At 41.4% G+C, this 24,961-nt stretch overlaps 1 protein-coding gene across 2 annotated transcripts; it reads left to right on the top strand.

Annotated features, from left to right (window-relative positions):
• Positions 1-2,504: 2,504 nt before the first annotated feature.
• Positions 2,505-23,469, top strand: C2H19orf38 (chromosome 2 C19orf38 homolog). 2 transcript variants are annotated; one of them, XM_058173501.1, is made up of 7 exons: positions 2,505-2,634; positions 10,037-10,360; positions 15,967-16,059; positions 18,759-18,780; positions 19,144-19,187; positions 21,274-21,311; positions 22,133-23,469. In XM_058173501.1, exons 1-7 carry the CDS (start codon positions 2,553-2,555, stop codon positions 22,262-22,264), a joined length of 735 nt encoding a protein of 244 aa, XP_058029484.1. In that variant the 5' UTR covers positions 2,505-2,552; the 3' UTR covers positions 22,265-23,469. The 2 variants fall into 2 exon arrangements, with proteins under 2 accessions (XP_058029484.1, XP_058029485.1); XM_058173502.1 differs by lacking the exon at positions 15,967-16,059.
• The last annotated feature ends 1,492 nt before the right edge of the window (positions 23,470-24,961 follow it).

Below are 24,961 nucleotides of genomic sequence, written 5' to 3'. Positions count from 1 at the left end.
TTCTCCTTGCAAGAGAGAATATAAATCAACAGCTCTTGTTAAAATTGGACCTTTTACTGAGCTGGGAACTTTAGTTCTAATAGAGGACTTCTGCTTTCCCTAAGAGGCTTCGTATGGATTGCAACATGTTTGTTCTTTAAATCTTTCATAAGACTGAACTGGAAAAATTTGTCCTCCCCCCCTTTTTTTTATTAGTTCATAATATAAAATACAAAAGCAAATAATAGGAAAAATAGGGGGGAAGAGAAAAGTGTAAAGAAGAGAATGGAAAAACAAAACAAAACATTGACTTCTGACTCCCTTTGGCGAAGTAGAGTAAGAAGTAACATTGAACCTCAACTTTTTACTCTTACATAAACTAGCTATTTCTATAACAACAGATCTATCTAATCAGTAAAATCCAAAATCAAATTTCAAATCAAAGTCCAGAAGCGGTTTCCAAGTAGAAACAAAAGTACTTTGTGTTTTTTTTCTTTTATCAAAGCAGTCAATTTAGCCATCTCTGCTAACTCCATCAGCTTTTGCAACCATTTGTCCACTGTGGTGATCGAAGAATCCTTCCACTTTTATGTATAAAGTAATCTTACTGCCATCAACATATATAACATCAAAGTTATATCCCCAAATCTTTTTCCATTAACCCCCCCCAAAAGTTTCTACTTTCATCTTTATATTTATTTTAAGAATCTTCTGTATTAGAATATGAATCCTACTCCAATATTTCTTTGCTTTATCACATATCCACCATAAATGATAAAAAGTCCCTTCTTTACATTAGCATTTCCAGCATTCCTTTGAAATACCTTTATAAATTCTTGATAACTTATCTGGTGTTAAATACCAATGATACATCATCTTATAATTTTCTTCTTTTGAATTGTAATTTAATGTAAATTTTAAACCTTTCGTCCACATATTCTCCCATTGTTCAAGCTTTACATTATATCCAAAGTTCCTTGCTCACTGAATCATGCAATCCGTTACATATTCACTTTCCAAATTCAATAACATTTTATAGACCTTAGCAATGATATGTTCATCACTACTACATAGTAGGATTTCCAATTCATTTTTAACAGTCAAACCCATAGCTCTTTTTGTCTAATTTAAATCTTTCTTTCAGTTGTAAATATGTAAAACAGTGGGTGAACTCCAGTATGAGAGGCTACTTGATTTAGAAGGTCACGAATTAAAATTTGAATGGTACAGTTATTTATGGTATGACGAGTTTATTTAATATCAATTTTTGACAGTCACTTTGTTATGCCATTCTAAAAGTTTGGAATAAATATAAAATAAGGTTTTCTATGAGGATGCCCCTTTGGGTGTCTCCCCATGAAGCTTTTTTTAAAAAAGAAATGGGAGCAAAGGCAGACTGGTGGACATATGGTAAAATAATATTTTTAGTGATCCCATCCTCAAGTCTAAGGAAGAGGAAGAATAAGGAGGACATTTCTGCCACTGGAAACTTTTGTTCTGAAAGGGGAATTCTGCATTCATTTAACTGGCTTCATATGAATTGGAATATATATCTTTAGTTCCAGATTGGATCTCTCTTTAATAAGCAAATACATATACATATACATGTGTGTGTGTGCACATGCGCAATCACCCCCCCACACACACACATAATGAAAAAGCAGTTAACAGGATGAGGTAAACATTACACTAATCTTCAAATCCCTCTGTTAACCATCTGCTATGATATTTAGCACGTAGAAAGTCCACAAATGGTTTCCAGTCTCTTATAAAGGTATCTAGTCCATTATTTCTAATTAAGACAGTTAATTTTGCCATCTTTGCTAATTCAGTCGTTTTCAAAATCCATTCTTCAACAGTCGACATCTCTTTTTCTTTCCAGTGTTTGGCAAGTACAATCCTTGCATGTGAAGGAATAGCACTCCAAATTGTTTTTCAATTGACTTGCCCATCATACCTAAAAGAAAACCTTTAGGTTTCATTATTATTTGTTTCTTAAATAATTTTGCATTGTCACTGTTATGTTTAGCCAGTATATTTTCACATATTTGTAAGACCACCACATATGATAAAAATATTGCCCTCTAACTCTTTATGCTGCTTTTGCTATAAAGGAAAACCAGCCTACCTTTGAAGGAGAATCTGAAACTATACCTGACAGCATGCCCAATTTTTTGCTGGTTGATGTAATAGGTATAAAAATTGAAGAATGTTGAAATGAAATGTATCCTAAGATTAGACTCTTATAAACAGTATAAACAGTCAGATTTTAACATTTTAGAACTTTATTTTGAAAAATATATGGAGTATTATTTTTTTTAATGTCATATTTTGAAATTTGTTCAGATTGCCCAAACTGATGGCTTATGGACTTTAAACCAAGTAATCCATTTAGATTTTGTCCTCCATAAGACCACAATTTGAGAAGGAATCTATAAAATCAATCTGTAGCAGGAAGTAGAAAGGCCTTGCAAAAAGACAAAGTGCAATTTCCTCAAAAGGCAAAACTCCTCATTAAGCAAGCATGTTCTCCTTTTTGTTATTTCAATCTTACAAAACTTAGTTGTAAGTTAATGGTATTTCCCATATCTGTCTGCAAAAGATACGAGATGTTCCATAGTGACGTGGAGTTGAAAATTATTTTTCTTCTAACTGGTATGTTTTCTCTTTTCTCTTATATCCATTTCTGAATGCTATCATAAATAGATGGAAAGTGAAGGCATATAGTTACCCTAGGAAATCTCTTACTATTTTACCAAGATTTGAACTCCTAGGGGAGACAATATGAATGCAACTGCACCCTGTGTGTAGTCCTCAATGGAACTATGTCTGCATGGAGGAAAGCATGGGGTAAGATACCTCAAGGTTCTGTCTTGGGCCCAGTACTCTTCAACATCTTCATAAATGATTTAGATGAGGGGATAGAAGGGGAACTTAACAATTTTGCAAATGACACTAACCTGGGAGTAACTGCTAACACTTTGGAAGATAGACTCAAGAGTCAGAAGGATCTTGACAGACTTCAGCATTGGGTCCTATCCAGTGGTGAAAAAAATAAGGTCTTGCACTTTAGCAGGAAAAACCAAATGCATAGATACAGCATAAGCAGGCTCAACAGAAATACCTGTGAGAGATTTAGGAGTCCTTCTGGACCACCACTGAAGTATAAGCCACCAATATGTTGCAGCTGCCAAAATAGCCAATGCCATTCTAGGCTTAATCAACACAGGGATAGCATCAAGATCACAAGAAGTAATTGTTAGATTTGATGATGTAAGAGACAGACACAGCTCTTTCAGTAACAACAGCTCTTTATTAGTAGACCAGTACAACCCAACTGTTGTGGTCCATCAGCAGCCTATGGAGCTGGCAAGGGAGTCAGACAGCGATGAGGCTGAGGTGAGGCCAGGGCCATCAGGAAGTGAGTTGCGGACTCCAGAGCCTCCAGAGACTGATAGTAGTGAGGCAGAGGAACAGGAGGAGCCTGTTCCTAATGCATGCATGAGAAGAGCTGCCAGAAGGCAAGAGCAGCTCAAGCAAAAAGGACAACTCAGGAGTAGGGCCAAGAGATTATTGGCCCCTCCCATAAGGCTTAAAACCGACCAGCACCGGCGTTTGAGCTTTGCCAGAAAACAACATTGGTAGCTTCGTCTTCTGCTTCGTCTACGTCTTGCCTTTATTTTTGTGACTTGTGAACGTTTGCCAAGAAAGGCCTTTGGCAATTTGCCTAATTGGACCAAGGTTTGCAAGAGAACTGAGGAATTTGTGTTGTGAGGCATTTGTTTTAATTTGAATTGAACAACGCTGGGAATGAAATAATTCTCAGCTGTTGAATAAAGCTTGTTTGTTTTTTCACGAACTGAGTTTCTTACTACCTACTTGGCCCGGGTCACAATACCAACAGAGTGCTTGTCTGGATGTGTCCTCCTTTATAGAGGGCTGCCGGACAGCTTAACCAATGAACTTTAACTATTTTCCCGCCCTTTTGGAGGACCTGAGTGAAACTTATAGCTCACTCCTTATATGGTACATAACAGCTCTCCCCTCCTAGAATATATTTACTTAGTTTAATATATGTACATATTTACAGATGTAATCACGCAGATAAGCGGGGCTGGTGCAAGCCCTAGCTGACCTGTGCAGTTCAGTTTGGTCCTGGGTGTCGACTTGAGTGGGTGGATTAGTTGCAGTCTCTGAACCCGTCAATAGAACCTCCTGGAACATGTCGCTGGGTGTGGTAGGAGATGGAAGGTCCAATGCCTCTGGAAGTCTGCACTGGAGTCTTGGTTCCACAGGTGGGCAATCAAGCTGCACAATCGGGTTTGAATTAGTGTTAGACATTGGATTTAACAGTTTAGGATAGTCATGATCTGTCCGCTTGTCAGATTGAGTTTGGTCTGATGTGCGAAGCGGAGAGTTTGAAAGTCGGCCTCGGAGTTGGTCCAAATGCAGACCCCACAGTCTCCCATCCTCTAGCTCAACTTTGTAAGAACGAGGACCAGATATTTCTATGACCGTGCCAGGAATCCAGAGAGTGCCCCTGGCATAATTGTGGGCATAGACCCTGTTCCCAATTTCAAATTTCCTAATTTTCCCGTGGAATCAGAGTGTGAGTGTGTCAGCAATATAATTTGGATGCAATCGGTCCAATTGTGATCGGATTCTCCATCTCATGAGGAGCTCCAAGGGGCTTCTATTGGTAGCTGCACAAAGGGTGATATGTTGAATCAGTAAAAATTTATCAATTTGGGCCTGCCAATCCCCCGGGCCCATTCTGGCTAATGCCTCTTTAGTAAATCTCACTAATCTTTCAGCCTGCCCATTACTGGCTGGATGAAATGGTGCCACCAGCGCATGTCTGATGCCCAAGTCGGCCAAAAAGGCCTTGAAAGGGATGGCCGTTAATTGTGGGCCATTGTCTGAAACTAGCACGTCAGGGAGGCTGTGCGTAGTGAACAGTTTTCTAAGTGCCTTAATGACAGTTTTGGCAGTGGTTGAAGTCGTTAGGATTATCTCTAACCACTTAGAGTAAGTGTCAACAACAATAAGAAATGTTTGCCCTTTTACTGGCCCTGAGAAGTCAATATGCACCCTGGCCCAAGGTGCCTGGGGTGTTTCTCATGTTTTAGCCGGGGCAGTGGGGGGAACCGGTCGGGATTCCTGGCACAGGGAGCAGGTGGTGACCCATTTCGCAACGTCTTGGTCCATTTTGGGCCACCAGATGTAGCTCCTGGCCAGCCCTTTCATCCTGACTATACAAGGATGCCCAGCATGAAAAACTTCCAGTATTTCCCTCCGTAATTTGGAGGGAATGACCACCCTTTCCCCCCATAACAACTTTTTAAAACAGACAGTTCATTCCAGTGTGAGAAGTAAGGGCGAGCAGATTCAGGCTTTTTTGGCCAACCTCGCCACACATAGTTCAAAATTTGCAATAGTTCAAAGTCCTTAGCAGTATGCCGAGCAATCTCAGCAGCAGTGATGACCCCCGAAGCAATGTCCTCTAGCAGGAGGACTTGGCAGACCAGCGCAGGGTCTTCCACCAAAGTAGGCAGGGGGCAGCGGTTCAGCGCGTTGGCATGGCCAAGGGACTTTCTGGGCTGGTGAATAAGCCGGTAGCTGTAGGATGCCAAGAATAGTGACCATCACACCATTCAAGGTGGCATGACGGTCGGAGTCAAATGCCCACCCGCCAATAAACCCAGCAAGGTTTTGTGGTCAGTCATTAGGGTAAAGTGGCTGCTGTACAAATAGTCATTGAACCGCCATACCTCAGCAACTACAGCCAGCGCTTCTCTGTCCAGCTGGCTGTAGTTTTGCTTGGCGGTAGACAAACTGCAGGAATAGAAAGTGACAGGAGCCTCCCAGTCATCAGGAAGCTGATGGCTGAGGTCAGCCCCCACCCCGAAAGATGAAGCATCACAAGTCAGAATCAGGGGCAGAGAGTCACTGTAATGGACCAACACGGTGTCAGATATCAGCAAGTTCTTTACGGCAGTGAAAGCAGATGCCTCAGCTGGGCCCCAGAACCAGGAAGCCTTCTTTCCAAGCAGCCTATGAAAGGTTCAGCCTTATGTTTTAAAAATATGCTGTAGAAATTGAGCAACCTAGAAAGGCTTGCAGCTCCCTTTTATTTTGAGAGGTCGGGGCATTCTGAATGGCGGCGATTTTGGACTTGGTGGGGTGAATCCCTGAGCCGTCGATCATATACCCTAGGAACTCTACCCGGGGCACTGCAATATGGCATTTTTCCTGCTTAACTTTAAGGCCCGCCTCCCTGAATCTGGTTAGGACAGTTCTGAGACGGGCAAATAGGGCAGGCTTATTGGTAGTGGACACCAGGATGTCATCAAATTAGGGCACCACCCCAGGGATGCCCTGTAACAAGCATTCCATTAAGCTTTGGAATAGTCCTGGTGTCATGCTGACATTGAATTGCAAGCGACAGTATTTAAATGCACCCCTGTGGGTGACAATTGTCTGCGCCTCAGCTGTGCTGTCATCAACCGGCAGCTGTTGGTATGCTTGCGCAAGATCTAATTTGGCAAATGTTGTTCCAGTTCCCAATGAATGCAGTAAGTGCTGAACAATGGGAACAGGATAGGCATTCTGCTGTAAGGCCTTGTTGATTGTACACTTATAGTCCGTGCAGATGCGGACTGAGCCGTCAGTTTTGACTGGCATGACTATAGGGGTCTCCCAACAGGCATGGTTTACAGGCCTTTATTTATCTAATTCCTTATAGATCTTAGGTCTAATTGCAAGGGGAACCCTACGGGGCTTAATTCTAATTGGTTCTACCTTGGGATCTAGGCTGAAGGAAATAGGTGTTCCTTTGTACTTGCCTAGGCCGCTGCAGAATATATTCTCAAACTCCCACACAAGGTCCTCAGTGCCATCATCTGCAATGCTGTTGATGCCGGTCACACCCATGCCCAGGGTTTATATCAAATCCTGTTCCTGTTATCAAATCCTGTTCCTGTCAAGAGTGGCGTTCCTCAAGGCAGCGTCCTTGGACCAACACACTTCATACTATACATTAATGATCTTTGTGACCACATCTCAAGTAATTGTGTTCTCTTTGCTGATGATGTCAAACTATTTAACACCACAGACAATACTTCTATCATTCAAAACGACCTTGGTCATCTATCCGCTTGGTCTAAAAATTGGCAGCTCCAAATTTCAACCAGCAAATGCTCAGTCTTACATATAGGAAAAAAGAACCCAAAAACTAAGTACATACTAGATGGACATTACCTGCCGACAACCCCCATCCCGTTAAAGACCTTGGAGTTTTCATGTCAAATGATCTAAGTGCCAAAGCCCACTGCAACTACATAGCAAAAAAAGCTCTAAGAGTTGTAAACCTAATTTTGCGTACCTTCTTTTCCAAAAACACCACACTACTAACCAGAGCATATAAAACATTTGCTAGACCAATTCTAGAATACAGCTCACCTGTTTGGAACCCTCACCACATCTCTGACACCAATACAATTGAGCGAGTCCAGAAATATGTTACAAGAGGAGTTCTCCATTCCTCTGAAAACAACAAAATACCTTATCCCACCAGACTTGAAATCCTAGGCTTAGAAAACTTGGAACTCCATCGCCTTCGACAAGACCTAAGTTTAACTCACAGAATCATCTATTGTAATGTCCTTCCTGTCAAAGACTACTTCAGCTTTAATTGCAATAATACAAGGGCAACCAATAGATTTAAACTTAATGTCAACCGCTTTAATCTAGATTGCAGAAAATATGACTTCTGTAACAGAATCATCAGTGCTTGGAATACTTTACCTGACTCTGTGGTCTCTTCCCATAATCCTAAAAGCTTTAACCAAAAACTTTCTACTATTGACCTCACCCCATTCCTAAGAGGACCATAAGGGGCGTGCATAAGCGCACAAACGTGCCTACCGTTCCTGTCCTATTGTTTTTCTTTTCTTCTTCCTATATATATATATGCTCATACCTCCTAATATTTACTCATATATATGTTTATATGCTATATAATCTTTTTGTATGATGTTGTGACAAAATAAATAAATAGGGTCCCGAACCAGTCCAAGCCGAGCAGGCCTGGCAATGCCCCTTTGACCATGGTTATTTTTAAGGGGGCAGAAAATCCCCTAAATTGCACTTTGAATGTTCTGCTGCCCACAACGGGAATGTGGTTTCCTTGGTAGTCTTTGAGTTGTAACCGCTGCGGCCTCAAGTCTCTTTTCCTGATGCCCAGAACAGTGTTCTTCATGGTGTTCCAGGCAACAATAGTCAGGGACGATCCCATGTCGATTTCCATCAGCACTGTTACGTGGATCTTCTTGGCTGACGAGCTGGTCTGTCTAATATTTGTCTGGTACATCTCTCTGTCAGCAGTGGGAGATTTCTCCCTGTGCTTGGGTTTCCATGGCCTGGTTTTTTTCTTCTCTGGCATGGCAGTGACAACCAGTTGCTGTTTAGCTCTAAATGCGGACGGCATGCTGGCATGGCAGACTCGAGCCAGGTACCCTTTTTGGTCTCACCTCTGGCACACAAGTGTCCTTGTATCTGCATGTTGCTCTGGAATGTGGCCCTCCGCACCCTGCACACAGAGGTTGTCTCCATTCTGCATCAGGATAGGCTCTTTTCTTTTCCTCTTGGAGCCAGTAGATGGCATTTTCGTCTTCTGATGACTCGATCAGCTCTGTGCTGTCCTGATGCACTGCGACGGTTTGGCGTGAAGTCAGCATGTTTCCCACTCTTTGCAGGGCCGTGACTGATTTCTGTGAGTTCTCTGCTGCTCTGGCCTCATCTAAGGCCGTTTGTAGAGTGAGGGCTGGCTTTGCTAACAATCACTGTTGTAGGCTAACATCCCTCACTCTGCTTATGAGCTGTTCCAACAGCACAACCTTCAGCTCTCTGACTTGCAATATGCGGCAGCTTTTCTGAGTGCCGCTACATAGTGGTTCATAGATTCACCTTCTTCCTCCACTCTCCAGTGGAACTCACACCACCATATGAATTTTGACTGCACCAGGGCATAATGTGCCTGAAGTGTGTTCTGTAGCATGACCCACAGTACCACTTGAACTGTGACAGTTCGATGAGTGCCTTGGCCGTGTCAAATATGTCCATACCACAATAACTGAGGAACAGTGCTAGCTTGTGGTTGTTGAACAGTCCCAGGAGGTTGTTCACCTCCCTGAAGCATTCAAAATGATTCATATAGGAGTCCCAATTGTCGACGGCAGGGTTGAACAGAGCCGGCGGAGCATAAGTTGTCATCATGCTGGCAGAAGGTGTTTCTGCAGAACAGCAAGCAATGCTGGTTTGTTTCCTACTCTGTTGGGACTCTGGTCTACTTGTCCTTATTCTTCCGATCCCATCCTTGTTGGCAGTGTTAGTTTCAATGATGGAAGAGACGGACACAGCTCTTTCAGTAACAAAGCTCTTTATTAGTAGACCAGTACAATCCAATGGAGAGCCTGTCTGGCAGTGTCCTCTTTTATAGAGGGCTGCCAGATAGCTTAACCAATGAGCTTTAAGTATTTTCCCACCCTTTTGGAGAATTTGAGTGAAACCTATAGCTCACTCCTTATATGGTACATAATAGTATTAGTTCTGCTTTATACCACACTAGTGAGGCCACTCTTGGAGTACTGGGTCCGTTTCTGATCATCATGATACAAAAAAGATGCTGATGTCCTCTTCTAACATATTAAAAATACAGTTTGATAATGAATGAGCAGAGGATTGGACTAGAACTTCCAAGGTCCCTTCTAACTCTGTTATTCTGAATTTTGGAGGTTTCCAGAACTGTCTGTAAGATTTTGTGGGCTGTACTTTGCCCAAAACAAACAGCTTGTGAACTACACTTCATTCTTTTAAAAAACTATTCTGATTTATTTTATCACTTGCTGGAAATATTTATAAGACTGATTAATATCATTTCATAAATTGAAATCTTGCCAAAATGGCATGAATTTGTATCCATAATAGTTGTTTTCTAATATTTTAATACAATGTCTATAAACTTCAGTCCTTCTCATTCTATTTTATGCTGTTTTAGGTTGCGTGGCAGCTTTCTGCCAGTTTCCCTCTCCACATATTTTCCTGAATGCTCTTTCTGATGAAGTGACTGAAGGAGATTCTCTCAAGATAGCATGTTTTGCACCCAGTGAATACATAGATGGTTGGTTTTTTTTATTCAAGAATAATGAATCCAAGGCACTGAAGACTTTGCCTGCTGCAGAGGCTCAGCATAATGTTACCTTCCTTCTGGAAAATATCAAGACTAGAGATGGAGGCAGGTATAGATGCCAGTATGGGCTCTATAATGGGAGTCAGTTGCAGGAGTCTGAATTTAGCCAAGTCCTGGAGATTACAGTGAAGGGTAAGTATTTCTCAAACAATGTGAAAAAATGTTTAGGAGGTAGGATGGGCAAGAGTTGTACTTACTCTGTTTGGAAATCATTATTCCCATTTTTAATGTAAAGTGAAATTAATATAATGAGCCTTCAATTAACAAGTGTTGGATGGAATATCACAAATTTGCATTCAGACTTAACACCTGAAAAACACCTGACAAGTCTTTTTTTCTGACATTTGTCCAGACAATAGAGAGTCTTTTTTCATTATTTATGTGTTTTGTACATAATTATTCAATTGTTACTCTATGTCATTTAGGTCAATATGTCATTTGCATAAAAACATCAATTATATAATTACTCTATGTAAATTACATTAACTACATCAGTTTAGATTTAATAAACATTTGTATTTAATGGACCCTCTTTCACCCGAAATAATCTGTTAAATTGAGTGAGCAACTTTGGATAGTCTGGGCCCTCGGGAGGATCTGGGGCCCTGAACCTGCTGACACTGGAGGGCCAAAATCTTGTGGGCTGAGGAAGGCAAATGTTGTGGCTGCCCCGCTTTCTTAGCTGCTGAGGGAGGGGTTTTGTGGGCCATGGTGGGCATTGTCCTTACAGGCACCAATGCCAGCCTTTTGAAGTCAAGGGAAGCCCATGGTAGCTCTTTTTCCTTTTGCTTCTTCCTTGGCTCTTTCTTTGCTTTGTTTGTCAGTGTTGGTCACCATGATATAAAAAAGATGTTGAGACGCTGGAAAGAGTGCAGAGAAGAGCAACAAAGATGATTAGGAGGCTAAAACATACAAAGAATCTTTGCAGGAATTGGGTATGTTTAGCCTAGTGAAAAAAAGAACTAGCAAAAGAAGAAAAGAAAAACTGCGACATGATAGCAGCCTTCCAATAGCTGCCCCAAAGAAGAGAGAGTAAATTTATTCTCCAAAGCACCTGAAGGTAGGACAAGAAGCAACAGATGGAAACTAATTAAGGAGAGAAGCAACCTAGAACTAAGGAGAAACTTCCTAACAATGAGAACAATTACTCACTAGAGAACAGCTTGCCAAGAGATGTTGTGGGTGCTGCGCCATTGGAGGCTTTTAAGAAGAGACTGGACAGCCACTTGTCTGAAATTGTATAGGGTCTCCTGCTTGAGCAGGGGTTTGGACTAGAAGACCTCCAAAATCCCTCCCAACTCTGGTATTCTGTAACTCTAATTCTGTAAATTATCTATACACTGCTCAAAAAAATAAAGGGAACACTTAAATAACACAATGTAACTCCAAGTCAGTCACACTTCTGTGAAATCAAACTGTCCACTTAGGTAGCAACACTGATCGACAATCAATTCCACATGCTGTTGTGCACATGGAATAGACAACAGGTGGAAAGCATAGGCAGTTAGCAAGACAATCCCCAATAAAGGAGTGGTTCTGCAGGTGGTGACCACAGACCACTTCTCAGTTCCTATGCTTTCTGGCTGATGGTTTGGTCACTTTTGAATGCTGGCGGTGCTGTCACTCTAGTGGTAGCATGAGTCGGAGTCTACAACCCACACAAGTGGCTCAGGTAGTGCAGCTCATCCAGGATAGCACATCAATGCGAGCTGTGGCAAGAAGGCTTGCTCTGTCTGTCAGCGTACTGTCCAGAGCATGGAGGCGCTACCAGGAGACAGGCCAGTACATCAGGAGATGTGGAGGAAGCCTTAGGAGGGCAACAACAGCAGCAGGACCGCTACCTCCGCCTTTGTGCAAGGAGGGACAGGAAGAGCACTGCCAGAGCCCTGCAAAATAACCTCCAGCGGGCCACAAATGTGCATGTGGCTGCTCAAACGGTCAGCAACAGATTCCATTAGGGTGGTATGAGGGCCCGATGTCTACAGGAGGGGGTTGTGCTTACAGCCCAACACCATGCAGGACGTTTGGCATTTGCCAGAGAACACCAAGACTGACAACTTCGCCACTGGTGCCCTGTGCTCTTCACAGATGAAAGCAGGTTCACACTGAACACATGTGACAGACGTGACAGGGTCTGGAGATGCCGTGCAGAATGTTCTGCTGCCTGCAACATCCTCCAGCATGACTGGTTTGGCAGTGGGTCAGTAATGGTGTGGGTTGGCATTTCTTTAGGGGGCTGCACAGAGGTAGCCTGACTGCCATTAGGTACCGGGATGAGATCCTCAGACCCCTTGTGAGACCATATGCTGGGTTCCTCCTAATGCAAGACAATGCTAGACCTCATGTGGCTGGAGTCTGTCAGCAGTTCCTGCAAGACGAAGGCATTGATGTTATGGACTGGCCCACCCGTTCCCCAGACCTGAATCCAATTGAGCACATCTGGGAACATCATGTCTCGCTCCATCCACCAACGCCACGTTGCACCACAGACTGTCCAGGAGTTGGGGGATGCTTTAGTCCAGGTGTGGGAGGAGATTCCTCAGGAGACCATCCGCCACCTCATCAGGAGCATGCCCAGGCCTTGTAGGGAGGTCATACAGGCATGTGGAGGCCACACACACTACTGAGCCACATTTTGACTTGTTTTAAGGACATTACATCAAAGTTGGATCAGCCTGTAGTGTTGTTTTCCACTTTAATTTAGAGTGTAACTCCAAATCCAGACCTCCATGGGTTGCTCAATCTGATTTCCATTGATAATTTTTGTGTGATTGTGTTGTTAGCACATTCAACTATGTAACGAATAAAGTATTTAATAAGAATATTTCATTCATTCAGATCTAGGATGTCTTATTTTTGTGTTCCCTTTATTTTTTTGAGCAGCTTAGTTTTATGGTAAATTATTCATGGCAGGAATAAGCTAATATTTCCTAGCCTGGTTGATCTATAAAGCTAAAAGCCCCAATTTCTCCCCTTGAACTTTTCAAAAACACAAAAACATGGTCCAAATTCTTGATTCTATGCACTCTATCAGTATGAACTGTACCCCTGCAGCACCCAAGTAAGATAGAAAATTGGGTACAGCCCTGGGTCAAAACACTTTTTTTCCCTAGTATAGGTAATCCTTGACTTACAAAAGTTCATTTAATGACCATAAAAATCATAAAATGAGGCAAAACTCATTTAACAAATGTCTTGCTTAGCAACATAGATTTTGGGCTCAACTGTGGTTGTAAGTCAGGGTCTATCTGTATACAAAATTTAAATGAAAAAGTAGTATAGTTTTGCAAGGCTGGCCCCTTTCTGTGCCTTCAAGTCAGTCTTTGCTCCTAGTGACTGTCTGGACAAGTTCTGCAGTTTTCTTGGCAAGATTTCAGAAATGGTTTGCCACTGCCTTCCAAAGTTACCCAGATGGCTGGTTTCATGCCTAAGGCAGGGCTAGAACTCATAGTCTCACAGTTTCCAGCTTGGAACCTTAATGTGAGCATATTTTTCTGTGGGATCGGGGCAGTGGTAGGATTCAACCCACATAACAACCAGTTCGCAAAAAATGTGAGTGGCACATATATGTGCATGCGCATGGCTTCTGTGCATGCATGCATGGCTTCTGCGCATGCACAGCTTCCGCCATGCGACGAGGGTCGACTGAACAGCCTTTTGGGACCTGCTCCACTCCATTTCTGCTCTCCAGGACAGCGGCTGCTTCTCTCTGCTGCTGCTCTTGCTGGCTGCAGCCATGTTGAATGCTGCTTCTCTGTACTGCATGTTTTCTGGATGAGACTTAGAGGAAAGTGGCAGCTCAAAACTGCTAAATTGCACAAGAGACACTCTCTCTCCCAACAAGAGCAGTGTTGTGACCCAGGTTCCTGGACCCGGACTCCTGGACTCGGATGATTCAGAAAGTGAGGGAGAAGACCTGGCAAGCCCTGCTTCTCTTGAGCCCTTTCCCTCCCTGGCACCCACTCAAAGGGAGGAGGAGGGGCCGGCAAGACCTGATTCTCTGGAGCCTTCTTCTGATTTGGCAACGCCCCAAGAACAGTTTTGGAGTGATGCAAGACTGCGCAGGCGTGACCGGCGCGCGCAGCAGAAGCAGCGTTGGGATAAAGCCAAGTCATAATTGTCATGCAGTGACATCTGCAGAGACTATAAATAGGAGGCGGGACTTCCTGGTTTTTTGCCTTGGATAAAGCAATGAATTTGCGCGGGCAAACTGTATCAATGGAGGGAAGAATATATTCGTGAGTAATTCTGGCCTTATCTATAATTTCCTCGTTATCTCCAGAAACTTGGCAGGCCCGTGGGTAGACGTGGCCAGGACATCTATTTATGTAAATAAAAGGAGAAAAGAAGGCCTCTGACTGACTCTTTGCTGGGAGTATTGGGGGGAGGGAAACAGAACAAGCAGCAGCGGAGAGAGGCAGCTGCTGACTTGGAGACCATATGGAGCATCTCCGTGAGCGAGCAGGACGGCTCGCTCACGGAGGGACGGTGCAAGATCTCCGCTGCAGTGCTTTACGTAAGAAGAACCCAGATGTAGTTTGAGGCCAGAGGGGGGCGGCGGAGCGTGGGCAGCAGCTCCGAGGCAAGGCCAGAGATGGGGAATGCCATGTCCCTGGACCCTGACCTGAGGTGAAGGGCGAGTGGGTGGCATGCTTACCTTTAGTGAGCAGAGCGGGCGAGGTGCGGTGGTGAGGCATGGAGATTAGCTGGACCGTGTGGCAAAGGGAAGACAACATATAAGCCAGGGAAGGGCAGGGCTAGCTGTTGGTTGATTTACTGGTTCTCCAAACTGCCCAAAATCATAACAACTGGTTCGCCCAAACTGGTCTGAACTGGCTGACTCCCACCCCTGGATCGGGGGTAGTACCTAGTCCTCTCACCTTGTGTTTCAGTCCTTCCTTCCTTCCTTCCTTCCTTCCTTCCTTCCTTCCTTCCTTCCTTCCTTCCTTCCTTCCTTCCTCATCTGATCCTCCAAAGGTAAGTGCTACAGCCAAGGCTTTCCTTGCCAACAGTAGTTTTCCACACTTTGGGGCTTCCAGGCATGTTGGACTTTCCTCAGCTCCCTTCAATCTTTTGTAGCAGCAACAAAAGGGTTGCCCAGCTTGGCAAAAGTATCCTCTCTGAAAAGTGACCAACAAGTGTTGGAGAAACAGATCTGAGGACATGCCATGTTGGGCTGCCTGGCTCTAGCTTGGCAGAAGCTATCTGGATATTGGACATTTTCTTCCAGCTTTCTTGTGATTTAAAGGATATCCACCCTTTTTTCCCACTTCTAGAGGTAAGCAGTTGTTGGTTATTGATATAGCCAATGTTTCTGACCAGGAAACTCCAGCTTCCAATAGAAGTCCCACAAGCAGGACTGCCATGAGAAAGATGGAAACTTGTTATAGGAGGAAGTTACTGCATCTTACTGCATTATATTTTATTGTGTTGTACTAATCTAAATGAAATGTTAATATATATTGCTAGTCCATGTATGATATGCTATACACTAAATAAATAAATAAATAAATAAATAAATAAATAAATAAATAAATAAATAAATAAATAAATAAATAAATAAATAAATAAATAAATACTGTATCTGGTGCAGAACTGGGGTTGGAAATACAGACAGTGATTGGGAAGAGAAAGAGTAACCTTCTGCTTTCTCTATTACTTAAAGAAAAGGAAGGATAAGGATGCACTCCCGTTTTATTATTTTCTGTAACTGTATCTGATCTTTCCTCCATTTCCAGGTGCAGCCTGGTTTCTCCCCATTACCCTTTGTGTAACTGGAATTCTGCTTTTGGTTCTGATCCTTTCTGCAGCTGTGGGAACAACTGCATACCGTAGGTGGAATACAGAAACTGGGTGTCTATTTCAGACTGACTATCACAGATGCTGCCTAGGATGGAGACTTCTGGGACATGCTTCTTTCACGTCTAGCTTTTTGACACATACCTGAAGAACAACTCAGCCAAAGCAGCTATTCTCTGTGATTGCACAGGCTTTATTACCAATGGGTAGCAATGCTACTGACAAAATGTTCTTGACAAAAGGCTAAATGTTTGGCAAATATTTTGGCTTATAGTCTAAGCCATTATAGCTTAACTAGTAACTATAATTATAAGTTACTAGCTTGTCTGTGAGCATGGTTGCATGCAGGGGATGTTTTTGTTCTAACATTGTAAAGAGAACATATTTCTTTCTGTTTTAATTTGCATCTTAATAATATCAATGTATGCAATGTAAGAAAAAAAAAAGGATGAATGTTCCCCCACTGTGGCTGTTATTACTTTTAAACAGAGTAATAATCTTTTTGCCTTTCAGCAGGAATGGCCAATTCTTGGCTCAATTTTTTAAAATGGAGATTTTGGATAATTACTGTCAGTCTATTCCAGAGAAATGTTTTCTTTATTATCTTCCCATGTCTTATACAGGCATGATTTTTACATAATAATATGGAAAAATAATAATATGCTCATAATAATAATTTTAAAAAATCAATTCCCAATGACAAATAGAAGGGGAACTTATCAAATTTGCAGATGATACTAAGCTGGCAGGAATAATCAACACTCTAGATGATAAGCTGAAAATCCAGATGGATCTGACAGACTTGAACATTGGGCCCTATCTAAAAAAATGAAATTCAATGAAGACAAAAATAGTCTTACACTTAGACAAGAAAAACCAAAGTACACATACAGATACTGTAGGTGAAACCTGGCTTAATAGCAATAACTCTGAAAAGGATCTTGGAGTCCTAGTGGACAATCCATTAAATATGAGCCAGCAATGTACAACAGCAGTCCAAAATGCCAATGCAACCCTAAATTGCATTAACATCAAGATCACGTGAGGTACTAGTATCGCTCTATAAAGCCTTAGTAAGACCACACCTAGAATACTGCATCCAGTTTTGGTCACCACACTATAAAAAAGATGTTGATATTTTAGAAAAAGTACAAAGGAGAGCAACCAGGGTGATTAGGGGACTGGAGGATAAAACGTACGATGAACAGTTACAGAAACTGGGCATGGCTAGTCTAGTGAAGGGCCAGAGGAGAGATGATAGCAGTGTTCCAATATTTGAGACACTGCCACAGAGAAGAGGGGTTCAAGCTATTTTCCAAAGCACCTGAAGGCCAGACAAGGAATAATGGATGAAGACTGAACAAGGAGAGATTCAACCTAGACATAAGACATTTTCTGATGGTGAGAACAATCAACCAACAGAACAGCTTGCCTTTAGAATTTGTGGGTACTTCATTAGAATAGAATAGAATAGAATAGAATAGAATAGAATAGAATAGAATAGAATAGAATAGAATAGAATAGAATTTTTTATTGGACAAGTGTGATTGGACACATAAGGAATTTGTCTTGGTGCATATGCTCTCAGTGTACATAAAAGAAAAGATACATTCATCAAGAATCATAAGATACAACTTAATGATAGTCATAGGGTACAAATAAGCAATCAAGAAACAATATCAACATAAATCGTAAGGATACAAGCAACAAAGTTACAGTCATACAGTCATAAGTAGAAGGAGATGGGTGGTGGGAATGATGAGAAGATTAATAGTAGTGCAGATTTAGTAAATAGTTTGATAGTGTTGAGGGAATTATTTGTTTAGCAGAGTGATGGCATTCAGGAAAAAACTGTTCTTGTGTCTAGTTGTTCTGATGTGCAGTACTCTATAGCATCATTCTGAGGGTAGGAGTTGAAACAGTTTATGTTCAGGATGTGAGGGATCTGTAGGTATTTTCACAACCCTCTTTACTGGAGGCTTTCAAGAATATACTGGCAGCCACTTGTCAAAAATTGTACAGGATCTCCTGCTTGAGTAGGGGATTGGACTAGATGACATACAAGGTCCCTTCCAACTGTATACAGTGGTATCTGGTCCAGTATGGACTGTTAGGAAGATAATTGTATCTTCTAGATTTAATTATTTCCTACTTATTATTAATTATTCAAATAGCTTTATCTGTGATAAAGGAAGAGGTTTAATTACAGGATTCTTTCTTTGCAGCCAGGTAAACAATTATTTATTTGTAATGTGCTTAAATTACTATGTTTCTATTACACTTCAAATGTAATAGAAACATATTTTAAAAACATATTAATAAAATACAGGACAGAAATAGAGTGCAAACTTATCAAGGGAGCAAATATTGATGTATTTGATCTGCATAAGGCCAAGCCAGAAATTCTTCTAAGTCAAGAAAATGATTTGAAAATGATTTGGACATATAAAGACAAATTTGTATGTCCCTATGGGAAGCTAAACGGAGGGAAGAGGAGATATGGTAGAGGTAGACCATCTCCCCATGGATGGGGTAGCATCCTGGAATTATTGTAAAGCAAAGTAGTATCAGGCATAGGCACAAAAGAAAGTCTTAACTAGTGAGGCACACTCAGAGCACATTGCTATTTGATCTTCCATTGATCTTTCTCTAAATGGGTGTGCCAGACTTTTGTTTCACAGTATTTATAATATTATTTCCTAATGCATCCTCATTTTCCCTTTCTTACTAGTTAAAAGAAGAAAGAAGAAAAGGTGAGAGGAGAATATCCTAAATTATGGTGCTCAGAATTTGTGGTAGGAGCCGGGTAACCTGTTGTCTACTTTACTAGAGTATTGAGTCCTCTTTGAGGGGATGCTTCTCCTTGAAGAAAATGTTCCCCAGCAAATTGTAACAAATTATTGAAGTGCTGTGAGGAGGCATTGCTGCCAGCTCCTAATAGCTGTAAACCACCCACTGCTATTTAATTTTTACAAACCACAAGTCTTATTTTGATACTTGACATAGCCAGTTTTTCCTCTTCCCCTCTCCTTCAAATTGCCCTTTTTCAGATTCAATGATGCATTGTAGGATGGCCAAATATGACCATTCGTTGATATGACACTTTGTTTGCTTAGGAAGCTGAAGTCCTGCTGGGCAGAAACAAGCTATCCCACCGCAGGTATGTAAAATGTAACTGAAGTTCCAATTGCTATGACGTATCAGAGCTGGACAGCCAAGGAGGTGAATTACCAGCAGAGAAAACTAGAAGTTATCAATACTTGGAACTAGTTTTTGTTGGAGTTCACAGATGCCCCTTCCCAGGTTCCCAAAGAAGGTTCTGATATTTATTGACATGTCAAGGAAGTGCCCCCTCTCAAGGAGCATAACGATACATATTTAGAAATATTGAACTATTTTTATTCTCAATGTAATATTTAGGTTAGAAGTATTTGTGAAGAAACATATGAAATGAGGAAGACTCAGCAGAGGCAGGTTATTTGGGTATTGGAAAGAAAGAACTGGTAGTTTAATTAAAATTTAAAGAGAGCTTGCGCTGTGTCCCATTCTCCACAACTGAAGAGGAAAACGACCAACATCTGTCTGGTCATATCCCATCACCCAGCTCATTCATTACATGAAGTTGACAGTGGATCAATAGCCTCAAAGGAAAGTTTGTGAAGCAAAAGAAATCCCCAGCAATGAGGCAGTTTCTTAGTAGAATTCAAGAAACCGGTTGTAGGAGAAAACAGCAATTTAATAGCTTAGCTTTGGATAAAACTTTGTGGAAGAGTAAAGCAATAGATGCAATTTACATAGACTTCTGCAAAGCCTTTGACACGACACACTACTGTTAAAATTAAGCTCTTATGGCATTTCCAGATCCCTGCACAAATGGATAGCCATGTTCCTGTCAAACAGGCAACAAGTAGTCAAAATAGGGAACTCTCTATCAAACCCTGCACCAGTTAATAGTGGTGTTCCCCAAGGCAGCATTTTAGGACCCACACTCTTTCTGCTTTACATAAATAACCTTTGCAATCATACTATAAGCAGCTGTGTCCTCTTCGCTGATGACGTAAAACTATTTAACACCACCGACAATACTGCTGCCCTACAAAGCAATCTTAACTATGTGTCAGAATGGTCAAACAATTGGCAACTCCAAATCTCAACTAACAAATGCTCTGTTTTACACTTTGGCAACCAAAATCAGAACATCAAATACAAGCTGTATAGATATGACCTTGTAGTTGACCCTCACTCTGCCAAGGACCTAGGCATACTCATCTCAAACGATCTAAGCCCCAGAGCTCACTGTAACAGCATTGCCAAAAAGGCTTCAAGAGTTGTTAACCTAATTTTATGAAGCTTCTTCTTTGGTAACACTGTACTGCAAACTAGGGCATACAAAACCTTTGCCAGACCAATCCTTGAATACAGCTCATCTGGCTGGAATCCACACTCTATATCGGACATTAATAACTTGAGCGGGTCCAGAGGTATTTCACGAGAAGAGTACTCCACTCCTCTGCTCACAATAGAATACCTTATGGCACCAGGTTTGAAATTTTGGGCTTGGACAACCTTGAGCTACGCTGCCTATGGTCTGACCTAAGCATAGTACACAAAATTATCTGCTACAATGTCCTACCTGTCAACGACTACTTCAGCTTCAACCGCAATAATACAAAGGCAAACAATAGATACAAACTCAAGGTAAATTGCTCCAAACTCAATTGCAGGGAATATGACTTCAGCAATAGAGTGGTCAATGCCTGGAATGCTCTACCTGACTCAGTTGTTACACCCTCAAACCCCCATAGCTTCAACCTTAAACTGTCTACTGTGGTCCTCACACCATTCCTAAGAGGTCTGTAAAGGGGCGTGCATAACCGCATCAGCATGCCTACCGTACCTGTCCTACTGTCCCCATTTATTTGTACTCATTTTCTGTGTTCATGTCCATGTTTATACTTATACCTGTTATCTCGTACATGGTGACTTCTATCTTTTGTTTGCTGTTTGCTCTGTCTTCCAGAGCCATAAAAAGATGCAATTTGGGTATGTTTAGAGAGAACCAGATATATTCATTTATTGAGATAATGAAAAAGCATAATCTATAAAAGTATGTAAAAATCAGTAAAAGAAATTAAGCTGCTGTTATAATCAGCAATAATCCTATTTCTATGTAGTTGTAATAACATCCTTAAAAATAAACCTGTTTAGAAGTTAAGATGTTTATATGACATTGCTTCTTCTCACAGAGACATCCTTTGACAACTGTCTGTTCATCATTTCAGAGGTAAGCTATCAAAGAATTGGTGGGCAGGTCACGTCATTTGAAGAAATGACACCTTAAAAGTAACTCATCACATCTAGGTAGAACTAAGGAGAAAATTCATAATGGTTAGAGCAATTAATCAATGAAATAGCTTGTCTTCAGAAGTTGTGGGAGCTCCATTAGTGGAGGCTTTTAAAAAGAGACTGGACAACTATTGTCTGAAATGGTATAGGGTCTCCTGCTTGAGCAGGGGGTTGGACTAGAAGATATCCAAGGTCTCTCTGAACTCTATTATTTTCTATGTTCTGAAAGTGAATACAGAATACCAGAGTTGGAAAGGGCCTTGAAAGTTTTCCAGTCTCTTCTTGAAAACCTCCAGTGATGGAGCACCCAGAACCTCTGAAGGCAAGTTATTCCATTGGTTAATTGCTCTAACTGTATGTATGTAAGTATGTATGTATGTATGTATGTACGTACGTACGTATGTAACTTCACCAGCACAAGTTGGATTTGAATTATGTCTGGAATTTTATCCTCATCAGAGGTGGGTTTCAGCAGGTTCTGACCAGTTCTGGAGAACCGGTAGCGGAAATTTTGAGTAGTTCAGAGAACCGGTAGTAAAAATTCTGTCTGACCCTGGCCCCTATCTTCCGAGTCCCAGCTGATTGGGAGGAAATGGGGATTTTGCAGTAACCTTCCCCTGCCACGCCCACCAAGCCACACCCACAGAATAGGTAGTAAAAAATTTTGAAACCCACCACTGATCCTCATGCCTTTTTTCATCATCTAACATTTTTTGTATCTTTCCCTTTCTCATCTTTTGATCTTTTTTATTCCACAAGAAATCAAACCAGGAAATCAAACCAACAGTAGAAAATCCGGGTGCTTCAATCTCCTCAGCCACCAGCCCAAGACTAGTATCCAGAATCTCCCTGGAAAAGCAAGATTTCTCCACATTCAGAGCATCAGAATGAAATCCTAAATGAAAACATATCAGACAGCCTTAGTATACAACTATAAAAAGAATTAGATTACCTTCTGCACCAAAGGTTTTGCTCACCTTTTCTAAGCAAAGGGATAGAAAGGCACCTGCAACTAGTTACATTAAGCCCAAAATGTGATTTACAATGTCAGGATGGAAATTCTGCTGACAAATACAAAAGGAGTGGACTTTGCATTAGAATTTTGTGATGCATAACTTCATTGTTTATCTCCTATGGACTGACATAGTGGGACATTCAGAATATGTTTCTTAGTTCAAAGCAATAAAGGTTTGTGATATATTAAAGACTAAAATGTTTATTAAGGCATGAGCTCTAAAGCTCACCTCATGAAATACATGACTATCCTCATAGATAAAGAGAAAATAATAAACAGGAAAAAACATAATATGTTCATCTGGAACAAATTAAAACGTTAAATGTACGAAATTGCTGGTTTAAATGTACCATGAAATTAAATCAGACTTAATTTAGTTTGTGGGTTTTAAAATAAATGTTGAATCTATTGCTAGTATGGTTGAATAATTCCTACAATTTTCTGTAAATAATTATCTTCCACTGAACATGAAATTAATTTTTATATTTCAGAAACCTTTGCCTCCAAATTTGTTTTATATCCTAGACCATTTTTTCTAAGAGTCTCATATTGGGGTGGGTATGAATCCAATTTGAAAAAGTTTGTTGTTCATATTTTGTTTGTTGAATGAGCCACATTGAATGAATCCACACAAAATCCTAAACCAAAATCCTATAAGCCATGTTATTATTTGGTGTGGTATGTGAACCCAGGCACTGAGATCACAATCCTGAAACTATTTAAAGTTTGTCCTATTCTTGATGTCTTGTGTTCAGCAGATGGCCTTAAAGTGATCTTTTGCTTTCAAAAACTGAAATCTGCACTCATTTCCATCAGTACATCTGACTGGAAAGACAAACTGGTTCAGATGGTTATATGGTGCAGACAGATTATTTGCTTGAACATTTAAAAACTAACCTATTTGCTGTCTTCCACTAACAAGGAAAAATGGTTTATTATCAGTAATATGTTAATGTTTAATGGTAATTTTATTGGGTATTTTAGATGGTCAATTGACGGTTTTAATTTGGCCTTTTATTGAATAAGCTTTTTAATTGTTATTTTAATATGTATATTAACTGTTTTAAATGAAGGCTGTACACCGCCCTGAGTCCTTCGGGAGAAGGGCGGTATAGAAGTTTGATAAATAAATAAATAAAAATCCAGTTCAACAGTATTTGTCCACTCCTACATTCCTCTGATGTTTTTGAACAGTTTGTTAATTTGTGACAAAGATGTTTAGATAGTCCTGCTGTTTCTTCCATATCTTCTAAAGATTAAAGATGGAACTCATTGCGGTGGTCTCTCATGAAGCAATGAACCAGAAGCAAAGTTTTCGTTGGGATGAGAGCCCAGAACAAAATCTAAGCCTCTCCTTTTATTAGGATTCTTACAGGAAAGCATTTGCATAGAAGACAATAACATCAGAAGGCACATACATCAAAGAGAGTCTATCAGAAAGCAATACATCAAACAAAATCTTGTATATCGATCATGTAGCAAAACATAGCAATACATCCTGTGACATCCTAACCTTGCATACCAATTGATCTTCACATAAAGGGATTCCTTAGATCTTTGTGAGGAAGATCTTATCAAGTAAAGGAAAAGGGATGTAAAACTGTAAATGCATCTTCACACCATAGAGGTAAATATCCTGCTCCTCTGATGTGACTCTAACATCAAAGAAGTTTCTACCTATGTGATCCAACTAGCTGGGGGATTCACACGCTAATCTAGCACATAGGCGATCTCTCAGATGGAATCCGTATGGCTATATTGCAACAACTCATTTTTTCTTGGTGGTGATTTGTTCTCTGAGCTTGCTGTTTGCCATCTTCATGTTTCATCATCAGGCTAGGTAACATAATCAGTGGGACTTTGGTTGAAGTGTCTTGTTTCAGTTCTCCTCTGCTTTTACATGTGTTGTGTCTTGCCCGCTCTCACCGCAGCCGGGGTCTTCTTATCTGCTTCCGAACGCTGAAGAATGTCCTAGTATGCCTCCCAGCCCCAGCCCTGGCTCCATGCCCAGACAGGCTGAGGAGGAGGGGGCACCTCCCGGCCCCAGCCCTGGCTCCATGCCCAGACAGGCTGCGGAGGAGGGAGCACCTCCCGGCCCCAGCCCTGGCTCCATGCCCAGGCAAACGGAGCAACTAGACCCCTCCCCCTCCCCCACAGCATGTGAGCCTGAGGGAGGTTTATTACCAACTTCAGCTTCAGAAGAATTGATAGGCGGCGGCGTCAGAAGGAAGGGAGGGGCAGGCCTGGATAAGTGCTGAGTCATGGAGCCACACCCCATGGCCTATATAAAGGATCTGCTTTCTGGCATTCTCTGAGTCAGGCAAAGTCAAACATATCTTGCTGAAGTCACTTTCTGGTCTCCTGCCTGCCCTGAGGACTTTGCTAGGACTTTGGCAGAGCTGCAGAGGCACGCCTGATTCGGATTTCCCTGACCCGGCCGTCAGCGGAGGAGTGGGACACGACAACATGGTCTTGTATGGTTTACATGGTCAGTTGGCCATGTGGTTGACAAGTCACATGATCACTTGGAGAAAATTATGCTGGTTGGAGATCATGTGAGGTCACATTAAAAT

This window comes from Ahaetulla prasina, chromosome 2, assembly GCF_028640845.1.
Source record: "Ahaetulla prasina isolate Xishuangbanna chromosome 2, ASM2864084v1, whole genome shotgun sequence".
Taxonomy (NCBI): domain Eukaryota; kingdom Metazoa; phylum Chordata; class Lepidosauria; order Squamata; family Colubridae; genus Ahaetulla; species Ahaetulla prasina.
This window is presented reverse-complemented; position numbering and strand designations above follow the sequence as displayed.

What these genes read in the sequence shown, in the direction of transcription:
- C2H19orf38 (XM_058173501.1), top strand. Translation starts at nt 2,553, where the DNA reads ATGGTATTTCCCATATCTGTCTGCAAAAGATACGAGATGTTCCATAGT. An exon ending in CCTGGAGATTACAGTGAAGG is followed by an intron (nt 10,361 to 15,966) that starts GTAAGTATTTCT and finishes CTCCATTTCCAG; the next exon opens with GTGCAGCCTGGTTTCTCCCC. An exon ending in AACAAGCTATCCCACCGCAG is followed by an intron (nt 19,188 to 21,273) that starts GTATGTAAAATG and finishes TTCTTCTCACAG; the next exon opens with AGACATCCTTTGACAACTGT.